This window comes from Diabrotica virgifera, chromosome 1 (genome assembly GCF_917563875.1).
Source record: "Diabrotica virgifera virgifera chromosome 1, PGI_DIABVI_V3a".
NCBI lineage: Eukaryota > Metazoa > Arthropoda > Insecta > Coleoptera > Chrysomelidae > Diabrotica > Diabrotica virgifera.
In genome coordinates this window covers 175,024,119-175,036,242 of record NC_065443.1, presented here as the reverse complement: position 1 = coordinate 175,036,242, position 12,124 = coordinate 175,024,119, and the positions used below count along the sequence as shown (strand labels likewise).

General features: G+C 33.6%; 1 protein-coding gene across 1 annotated transcript in view; it reads right to left on the bottom strand.

The window, feature by feature from the left end:
• The window catches only part of LOC114337914 (probable cationic amino acid transporter), a 1,427,575-nt gene that overhangs the window by 1,065,297 nt on the left and 350,154 nt on the right, over nucleotides 1-12,124 (bottom strand). The window contains exon 2 of the mRNA XM_050641785.1: nucleotides 10,220-10,363. Coding sequence (XP_050497742.1) covers nucleotides 10,220-10,363 — 144 coding nt within the window. The remainder of the gene's footprint in view (nucleotides 1-10,219; nucleotides 10,364-12,124) is intronic.

Here is a 12,124-nt window from a genome sequence, read left to right as displayed (position 1 = left end):
GCACAAGAAATATAGAGTTACCTTTAAAAGGAAATTTATATGCAGACGATTTAATTGTTTGCACTAGATGTTGTAGTATCCCTCTTGCATCAAAAATCCTACAGTCATTTCTTTATAAAGTGCAAATGTGGTCTCAAAAAAGCGGTTTTGTCTTTTCTAACGAAAAGACCTACTTTATGGTCTTTAGTAAGAATAAAATCAATAGCAAACCTATACTAACTCTAAATGATATTAACATAAAATAAGTAAATTCAACGTAAAAACCGAAATTAAAATCTATTACAATATATAAGTAAAACTGTGTTTTTGCCTGATGTGGTATTCCCACTGATCAGTGGTCATTCCTTATAAAGTATGTAGAATAAGTAGGATAGAAAATGTTCAGCAGATAAGTATAGGAAAATATTATTGTAAAATAAATGAGCAAAATTGGTGAATCGGCGAATGAGCTTTAAAGGGCCCGTAGTCATACAACTCCAAAAAAAAAAAAAAAAAAAAGTAAATTCAACAGATGCGATTCTGGGAATGCGATTTGATAGCCACCTGACATGGACTGATAAAAAAATTGCATTATCCTGTCAGCCAAAAATAAACCTCATTAAAATGTCCACAAGGAAAAGAAAAAGTTTTTCCTGTAGTTGGCTGTATACCATCAATCACAAAATTGGAAAAATCCTTTGTAAAAGGTATAAAAATTTAAAGGTATTTTAATAAAAAAAAAATATACCTTTTACAAAGGATTTTTCCAATCTCATTAAAATGCTTTCTAACAGATATGGAGGAGCTAAAACCAATACTCTATTACATATATATCAGTCACTCATCCGAAGTAAATTGGATCATGGTGAATATTCTACTCAACTGCTATTAATAATATGCTTCATATCTTGGACGTTATCTATTATATCTGCAGATTGAATAAGTAGGCCATTTCGATAAATATATTTTGACAACTAATAAATATGAACTGACATAACTATATATAACATAACATAACAACTACTACAAATAGAGGAGGATACTATATTCTCCCACGCTATTTTGAACTTAAAAAAATAGAAAAGAATTTAAAACCTAAATCTAAAGTCTTGATTTGAAAAGTCGAATCCGTTCAGATCTTCTTAACTGTGGAAGATCATTACGTTCTTCAACAGCAGGTTCATTAATGGGTACCGCAGCAGGTTCATTAATAGGTACCAGTTCATTATTAATATGATCAGGTTCTATCATTGGATCTACATTTTCGTTGATAAGGTTTGGATGTAAATGGACTGGAGGTTGGATAGATAGCAGAAGATGCAGGGGGGTTCTTGATACTGTGGCTGATAATGAATTACTTCTGGTTCGTTTACAAAGGTTACATTCTTCTTAGGTACCATGGTTTTACGAATTTGGTCAATGTGACGTTTTAAACAATAGCCATCATCAAGTTGGACTTGGTAATGTAACCATCCATACTTTTTAACAATTGTACCAAATTTCCAAAGTTCCTGGTTACCTTGGTAATACCGTACTTGTACTCTCTCCCCCAAATTTAATTGTCTTGCACCATTGGGTTGATTTTCGGATCTGCTAAGTTTTGGTGGACGTAGTGCGTCGAGTTTGATTCTTAAACATCTGTTCAGGTACATTTCAGCTGGTGATTTTCCACAGGAAACTGGTGTCGCTCTATATTTTAAAAGAATTTCTTGTACTTTCTTACTCATGGGTAAACGATCAGTAGACATAGCTTTTAGTCTCATTTTTAGGGTTTGAAGGTTTCGTTCAGCTAAGCCGTTTGTAGCAGGATGGCCATGAGCAATAAACTTTTGAAAAATACCATGAGTTTTTGAAAATTTTTTAGATTGATCACTTACAAAAATTGTAGCGTTGTCTGACAGCATAACTTGAGAATATCCGTGAGTAGAACATATCTCTAACAGAAGATCGATGGTTTTTTCTGATGTTGGCGCATCCCTAAGAACTTTGATTTCAGCCCATCGTGATTTAGCGTCAACCACAACAAAAAAATAAAAACCTTGGACTGGACCCGCATAATCAATATGGATGCGGTCCCAATTTTCTGTTGGAATATCCCAGTGGTGTAGTGGAGCTTTTGAAGGTGATTTTCGAATTTCAGCGCAAGGTTGACATGACTTAACCATAATTTCAATGTCTTTGTCTATGTTTTTCCAATAGCAATACTTTCTTGCAAGTTGTTTCATCTTTGTAATGCCTATGTGAGTTCTATGGAGTTCTGATAAGACCAGTCGTTGGAGTTGAGTTGGAATAACAATTCTCTGACCTTTAAAAAGGTCACGGAGCAGACGTTAATTAACCTCTCAATTTGACTACCAGGACCGTCCCCAGGAAGACCTAGATTCTAATATAAAATCTTTTAATGATATTATTTTAAAAGCTGCTAATATATCTATAGGTAAAACTAAATTGTGTAAAAGAAAACCGGTGCCTTGGTGGAATCAAGAAATAGCGGAGGCGATGAAAGCCAGCAAAAATGTATTTAATATTCTAAAAAGGCATAAATGTACTGAAAATATTTTTAATTTTAAATATCTCAGAGCTAAAACTAAGTATCTTATCAGAAAAAGTAAAAAAAAAAACGTGGACCCGGTATGCTTCCTCAATAAATTCATCAACTCCGATGCCAATTATATGGAATAATTAACATTAATTAAAACAAGAAATTAGTAATATAATGGCAAAAGTATATCAAACAAATTCTAGTAATACAAACTTAAACCCTGAATTTCTAAATTTTAAATGTCAGTGTGAAAAAGAAAATATACCAATAATAAATAATATTGATCCATTAAAGCCTATAACATTCCAACAATTTGAAGAAGCTTTACAGAAATCAAAAAATATTTCTCCAGGTCCTGATGATATTCCAATTATTTTTATAAAAATCTTCCACTCTCAGGTAAACTAATTCTTCTAGACATAGTTAAGCACATTTTTATAAAAAAAAACATTTCCTATAATTTGGTCTCAATCCATTATCATCCCAATAATTTTAAAACCATAGAAGTCTAAAACCGACCCCTCGTCTTATCGGCCAATTTCTCTTACAAACAATACTGGCAAGCTCCTAAAAAAAATCCTAAATAATAGACTAATTTGGTTTTTAGGGAAAATACCAACTATTGACCGCCATCCAACGTGGTTTTAGAAAAGACAGATCGACCAATGACAATCTCATATTTTTCACAAATGATATATGTGAGTCTTTTAGGAACAATCAACAGGTAATTTCTGTATTTTTCGATATAAATAAAGCGTTTGATACTGCATGGGGATATCACATTCTAAAAATAATAAATGACTACGGCATACAAGGTAACATTCTAGCCTTCACTAAAAATTTCTTGAAGAGGAAATTTCACAGTACGCGTGAATGGTACAAATTCAAAACTCAATATCAACAAGGTTCCTCTTTAAGCCCTATACTTTTTTATTAGCTATCAATAATATTGCACAAGAAATAGAGTTACCTTTAAAAGCAAATTTATATGCAGACGATTTAATTGTTTGCACTAGATATTGTAGTATCCCTCTTGCATCAAAATCCTACAGTTATTTCTTTATAAAGTGCAAATGTGGTCTCAAAAAAGCGGTTTTTCTTTTCTAACGAAAAGACCTACTTTATGGTCTTTAGTAAGAATAAAATCAATAGCAAACCTATACTAACTCTAAATGATATTAACATAAAATAAAAGAGGAAATTTCACAGTACGCGTGAATGGTACAAATTCAAAGACTCAATATTAACAAGGTTCCATTTTAAGCCCTATACTTTTTTATTAGCTATCAATAATATTGCACAAGAAATATAGAGTTACCTTTAAAAGGAAATTTATATGCAGACGATTTAATTGTTTGCACTAGATGTTGTAGTATCCCTCTTGCATCAAAAATCCTACAGTCATTTCTTTATAAAGTGCAAATGTGGTCTCAAAAAAGCGGTTTTGTCTTTTCTAACGAAAAGACCTACTTTATGGTCTTTAGTAAGAATAAAATCAATAGCAAACCTATACTAACTCTAAATGATATTAACATAAAATAAGTAAATTCAACGTAAAAACCGAAATTAAAATCTATTACAATATATAAGTAAAACTGTGTTTTTGCCTGATGTGGTATTCCCACTGATCAGTGGTCATTCCTTATAAAGTATGTAGAATAAGTAGGATAGAAAATGTTCAGCAGATAAGTATAGGAAAATATTATTGTAAAATAAATGAGCAAAATTGGTGAATCGGCGAATGAGCTTTAAAGGGCCCGTAGTCATACAACTCCAAAAAAAAAAAAAAAAAAAAAAGTAAATTCAACAGATGCGATTCTGGGAATGCGATTTGATAGCCACCTGACATGGACTGATAAAAAAATTGCATTATCCTGTCAGCCAAAAATAAACCTCATTAAAATGTCCACAAGGAAAAGAAAAAGTTTTTCCTGTAGTTGGCTGTATACCATCAATCACAAAATTGGAAAAATCCTTTGTAAAAGGTATAAAAATTTAAAGGTATTTTAATAAAAAAAAAATATACCTTTTACAAAGGATTTTTCCAATCTCATTAAAATGCTTTCTAACAGATATGGGGGAGCTAAAACCAATACTCTATTACATATATATCAGTCACTCATCCGAAGTAAATTGGATCATGGTGAATATTCTACTCAACTGCTATTAATAATATGCTTCATATCTTGGACGTTATCTATTATATCTGCAGATTGAATAAGTAGGCCATTTCGATAAATATATTTTGACAACTAATAAATATGAACTGACATAACTATATATAACATAACATAACAACTACTACAAATAGAGGAGGATACTATATTCTCCCACGCTATTTTGAACTTAAAAAAATAGAAAAGAATTTAAAACCTAAATCTAAAGTCTTGATTTGAAAAGTCGAATCCGTTCAGATCTTCTTAACTGTGGAAGATCATTACGTTCTTCAACAGCAGGTTCATTAATGGGTACCGCAGCAGGTTCATTAATAGGTACCAGTTCATTATTAATATGATCAGGTTCTATCATTGGATCTACATTTTCGTTGATAAGGTTTGGATGTAAATGGACTGGAGGTTGGATAGATAGCAGAAGATGCAGGGGGGTTCTTGATACTGTGGCTGATAATGAATTGCTTCTGGTTCGTTTACAAAGGTTACATTCTTCTTAGGTACCATGGTTTTACGAATTTGGTCAATGTGACGTTTTAAACAATAGCCATCATCAAGTTGGACTTGGTAATGTAACCATCCATACTTTTTAACAATTGTACCAAATTTCCAAAGTTCCTGGTTACCTTGGTAATACCGTACTTGTACTCTCTCCCCCAAATTTAATTGTCTTGCACCATTGGGTTGATTTTCGGATCTGCTAAGTTTTGGTGGACGTAGTGCGTCGAGTTTGATTCTTAAACATCTGTTCAGGTACATTTCAGCTGGTGATTTTCCACAGGAAACTGGTGTCGCTCTATATTTTAAAAGAATTTCTTGTACTTTCTTACTCATGGGTAAACGATCAGTAGACATAGCTTTTAGTCTCATTTTTAGGGTTTGAAGGTTTCGTTCAGCTAAGCCGTTTGTAGCAGGATGGCCAGGAGCAATAAACTTTTGAAAAATACCATGAGTTTTTGAAAATTTTTTAGATTGATCACTTACAAAAATTGTAGCGTTGTCTGACAGCATAACTTGAGGATATCCGTGAGTAGAACATATCTCTAACAGAAGATCGATGGTTTTTTCTGATGTTGGCGCATCCCTAAGAACTTTGATTTCAGCCCATCGTGATTTAGCGTCAACCACAACAAAAAAATAAAAACCTTGGAATGGACCCGCATAATCAATATGGATGCGGTCCCAATTTTCTGTTGGAATATCCCAGTGGTGTAGTGGAGCTTTTGAAGGTGATTTTCGAATTTCAGCGCAAGGTTGACATGACTTAACCATAATTTCAATGTCTTTGTCTATGTTTTTCCAATAGCAATACTTTCTTGCAAGTTGTTTCATCTTTGTAATGCCTATGTGAGTTCTATGGAGTTCTGATAAGACCAGTCGTTGGAGTTGAGTTGGAATAACAATTCTCTGACCTTTAAAAAGGATGTCGTCTTCTAAAGTGAAATCATGTTCATTTTGATTTTGTGGTTTTAAATCAGCTTTAATTCTTGATAAAATGGGATCTTTGTCTGTGGCATCTTTGATATTTTGATAGGTTAGATCGTATGTTGAAATTTCTTTTATTGACTCATGACAGATAGATCTAATTTCTTCGTTGAAAATTTTTTCTAAAGAAGATGAAGGTTGATTGACAGAAGCTCTAGAAAAACAGTCGACGTTAACGTGATCAGAAGATTTTCTGTATTCGACTTCGTAATCAAATCCTGATAAAAATGATGCATATCGAAGTAGTCTAGCAGAAGTCATTGAAGGTAATTCGTTATCCAAAGCACATCTTTAAGACTTCTACTAGGTGCTTTTCGTTCTAGTCCAGTGGCAACGTTTCAAGCTGCACTAAAAAACCACCTCTATTTCTAAGAAGACAACTTCATCATCATCATTCTCTTTGCCTTATCCTTATGCGGGGTTGGCTTCCCTAATTGCATTTCTCCACACAATTCTATCTTGGGTCATATCAATGTCTCAATCCCCTTTACCAACATGTCCTGCCTTATCGTCTCCACTCAGTTCTTCTTTGGTCTTCCTCTCCTACTCCTTCCAGGAATCTACACTTCAGCTATTCTTGGTATTGGGTAATTAACGTCTCGACGTTGAACATGATCAAACCATCTTAGAACAACATCTCTCCTTAAAATACACTGCTAAACTGTATAATAATATCCGTAATCCTAACTACCGGCTCCTACACACAAATAACATTTCCCACAACTATAGCAAGAAATCGAGATATTTAAACTTTAAAGAACTAACAACGAGTTATGGATATAACACTAATTTGTAGGTATTTGCCATCTAGAGACCCAACTCTACCACCCTGGATAATTATTACTCCATACATTAATACTTCTCTAATAGCCCACCCAAAAAACGACACAAATCCCACCCTCATTAATAATTTATATCAAGAAATTCTAACAAAATATAACGACTATATGTATTAAGATTTTCACTGACGCTTTAAGAACCGAAAATGGCTGTGCAGCAGCATTTATAAATAGACGCTATGGAATACGCTATACGAATACTTATTTATTGCAATGTATTTGCTGGAGAAGCTATTGCAATTTTAAAAGCGCTCGAATTTTGCCAAAGTAATACAGATCCTAATATTCTACTAATCACAGATTCACTATCAGTACTTCAATGCAATCCTTTGGGTACCTTCACACATAGGTATTTCAGTCAATGAAAAAGTCAATGCCCTAGCACTTAAAGCAACTACTGACGAAATCATTGATATTATCCAAAGAATTTCAATCGTAGATATCTATTGATTATCAAGCATAGTACTGTCGCCGGGGGGGTACAACGGCCTCCTGTATTCAGATGGACTTACCCAAGTTTTTTTTATGTATTTTGACCCGTAGAACACGAATTTTTTGGGTAACAGTTCATCCGGATGTCGATAAGTTTGTTACAAACAAAGAAGTTGAGGAATTACATAACAGCGATTTCTCGCAAAACAAAACATGTTTTTGTATTTTTTGGGCCATTCTAACCAAAAAGTGTTCCTACAAATTTTTTCGTAGGATGCATAGTTTTCGAGATAAACGCGGTGAAACTTTCAAAAAATCGAAAAATTGCAATTTTTTTACCCGAATAACTTTTGATTAAAAAATAAAATAGCAATTCTGCTTACCGCATTTGAAAGTTCAAGTCAAAGTATATCGGTTTTAGCTATTTGCATTGCTAAAAAGTTATTATTTCATTGTTAAACAAAAGTATAAACACCTAGTGCTGGAGTGATGTTTTCAATGATTTCTCATTTAAAATCGAACGAGTAACTAGGTAGAGTAGGTACAAGTGCAAGCGAGGCAATTTCTACGTAGCATGCATGTAAACGCATGTATTAGGTACGGGAAACACTATGTGTTTATAGCTTTTTTTTTAGCAATAAACACATAAATTTTTAGCAATGTATATATTCGAAACCGATAGAATTTGACTTGAACTTCCAAATGCGGTAAGCAGAATTGCTATTTTATTTTTTAACCCGCGAGTAATCGCGCGGTGAGATCGAATCTCAATTTTTATCCTTTTTCGCGATAACTTGATGAAAAATTTTGCAATTTTGAAAAAATTTCGTAAGTGCCTCGAGGAAGGGTGTAGTAATGCGTAGGAATTTTTTTTTCTTTTTCTTCTTCTTTTTGTGGAATTTATGGCTTTGGGGAGAGCCAATTAGCTTTAACCCGCGAGTAGTCGCGCCGTTAAATAGAATCTCACATTTCATCCTTTTTCGTAATACAGTAAAACCTGTCAGTAACGGCCACTAAAAATGAAAGAACTATTGGCCGATATAGAAAGGTGGCCGCTATTGTCAGTTTTTGTAGTCTACATATAATTGGTTTGGGAAATTTTTAAACTGGCCGTTAGGATAGGTGGCCGATGTTGGCAGGTGGCCGTTAACACAGGTTTTACTGTACAGTAAAATTTGTCAGTAACGGCCACTAAAAATGAAAGAACTATTGGCCGATATAGAAAGGTGGACGGTATTGCCAGTTTTTGTAGTCTACATATAATTAATTTGGAAAATTTTTAAACTGGCCGTTAGGACAGGTGGCCGATGTTGGCAGGTGCCCGTTAACACAGGTTTTTTTAATAAAATTGTTAAAAATATATATTTTTAATAGAAAAAATAGATAAAAATAGTACAAAATAAAAATTTGTTTTAAATTCGTATTTTGAGATAGAATCTCACACGCGACTATCGACGTTACAGAAGTGAGCGCGACTACTCCCGGGTTAATCAAAAGTTATTCGGGTTCAAAAATTGCAATTTTTCGATTATTTGAAAGTTCAACCGCGTTTATCTCGAAAACTATGCATCCTACGAAAAAACTTGTAGGAACATTTTTTGGTTAGAATGGCCCAGAAAATACAAAAACATGTTTTGTTTTGCGAGAAATCGTTGTTATGTAATTCCTCAACTTCTTTGTTTATAACAATCTTATCGACATCCGGATCAACTGTTACCCAAAAAATTCGTGTTCTACGGGCCAAAATACATAATAAAAACTTGGGTAAGTCCATCTGAATACAGGAGGCCGTTGTACCCCCCCTGGCGACAGGACTAGCAATATTGTGTACAAGTTTGGCAGCGTTGTTGGGATTCGAATAGCTCAAAGCTCAAAGAGATCAAACATTACATCAATCTTCAGCTTCAGCTCCCCGAAAAGAGGAGAGACCAAGTGGTAATAAACCGCTTAAGAATTGGGCATACAACATTAACCCATAAGCACCTAATAACCATAGAGCTCCCACCACAATGCTCATACTCTAGATGCCTGATAACAGTCCAGCACACTCTTATATAATGTCCACTTTACTCGTATGAACGAAGCATCAACAACATTTCTGAAGAACCAAGTCAGCTGAAGAATATATTAAATTATAATTTATCCAGTGCAATTAATTATCTTAAGGATATAAATTTATTTTCTCCGATCCAGGTTACCCCCTCTACAATCTGCTCAAGCGCTGCAGCAATCCAACTTTGACTTTAATACCCGATGGAGAGAAGATTGGGAAAGTAGGACAGATCCGCATTACCATAGTCTACCGGACATCATAGGGAAACCAGGCGAATTTGAACGTCCCCGTAAGATTTGGGCAGCCCTTAATCGAATTCGAACAAACTGTGGAAGATGCGCCGACTCCCTCTACAGATGGGGTAAACTCCCCTCTCCTTCTTGTGACTGCGGCGCTGCAAGGCATTGTTCAGGACTGCCCACGCAGAGCATACACAGGCGACCCTATAGACTTTGTAATGGCAACTGAAGGGTCAATCAAATATATAAAAAAATTGGACATCTGTTTGTGATGCATTGTATAATGCATAAATCTAAATAAATTCTGTGATGTACTTAAGCCATACGCTAAATAAAATTATTATATTGTAATTGTTCAACATCCGCTAATAACCTTCTATGGTTGATGCGGCTTTATGTAAATAAAAAAAATCTTAAATATTAGTTGCTAGTAAAAAGTATCCTATAGTGTAAATTAATAAATTGTATTCAATACTTACAGCTAATTTTTGTTTGGTATCATCGCTCCGAGGTTGTCTTTCTTGTAAGTTATCAACGTTCTTCGTCCGAATTAATTTACTAAATAGAACGAGACCATCCTTACGCAACGCGTCCCGGTCCACTTCCCACATACCAAGCTTCATCTGAAACAATACTGTTGTTTTTATGGAAATATATCATTCGATGAAACATTTTTTAGCTCAAAATTCGATTTAGGAGCTGCGATATATTTTACAAATGTTCAAAATTTCTTGATAAAAACTGGCTTATCGAAAAAGTACTAAGAGGCAAACAGTTTTAAAAACAATGAATTTAAGTATTGGTACCACATTAATAATTTATTTAAAACGCACACAAATATTTGGGGAGGAGGTTTAAGGAAACACAACCTCCATAAAATTTTAATCGGGTGCACAAATTTAACTTTTATTATTTTAGATCTCCCTACCATAAGAAAGCCACATGTGCATTTTCGATAAAGTATCTCTAATAGTTTTCGATATATTGGAAAAAATCGATTTTCATTTTGTAACTTTAAAGGGCTGTAACTTTTTTTATGTGCATATTCGCACTAAGAAAAGTTAGCTTTAATCGAACTATTTTTGGTCCCAGAATATGCGATTTAATTTATGGCCTTTTTGTTACACAGTGTATATATACAGAGTGGGCAAAAGGAAACAGTCCACCTCGATATTTGGCAGTAGTTATTAGATTTTAAGGAAATGCCGAAACAGGTCGATTTTTATTTTTAAACTAGCTGACCCGGCGAACTTCGTACCGCTTTAGAAATAAATCAATAATGTGTCAAGTTCAATAAATATTAATTAACAGAAAATATCAAAAAATACTTAAAAAATATACCTACAGGGTGTTTGGTAAAGAATAGGCCATAGCTTAACCTTAGATTCCTGAACTTAAAATAGGTCGATTTAAGCTAACTTACCTTAATACGACAGTTGATAATAACCGAAATACAGGGTATCGAAATTTAACTTTTATTTTATTTATTTTTGAATATTTCCTGACAGGCATGGGATAACAACACGAAATTTGACAAGCTTGGGTTTTTGGGATCAGAAATCTAAATTCGTCACCAAAAATAAGGTATTACCAAGAGGTCGCCACATACGTATTTCAGCGCTAATTTAATAAGTTTAATTTTTTTATTCCTCACTCTATATACTTTTTGAATCAAAACTTTTATTCTCTTAATATTTTTACTTAAAAAAGGTGTTCTACATTCATCTCGCTAAACTCAACTGTTTTCGAGATAAACGCATTTTAAATCTGCGTTACAACATAATTTTTTGCATAATATCATTGCAGTTACACCCAAAAAATCAACTTGAAACCATAATAATTGTGCCAGTTCTCATATTTATGTCATTGCATCACAAATTCTATTTTAAGAAATTTGCTATACATTTTTGGAGATTTTTATGGTTTTAAGTTATGTTTCGGGTGTAACTACATGATATTATACAAAAAATGATGTTGCCTCGCAGACTTAAAATGCGTTTATCTCGAAAACGGTTGAGTTTAGCGAGATGAATGTAGTCCCTTTTTAAGTAAAAATATTAAGAGAAAAAAAGTTTTTATTCAAAAAGTATGTAGAGTGAGTAAAAAAAAATTGAACCTATTAAATGAGCCCTGAAAGGCGTATGTGGCGCCCTCTGTACACTATATCGTTTTTGGTGGCGAATTTAGATTTTTTGTTTCAAAAACCCCCGCTTACCAAATTTCGTGGTATTATCCCAGGCCTGTTAGGAAATATTCAAAAATAAATAAAATAAAAGTTTAACTTTGACACCCTGTATTTTGGTTATTATCAACTTTCGTACAAAGGTAAGTTAGCTTAAATCGACCTATTTTGAGCTCAGGAATCTAAAGTTAATAGACCGGTC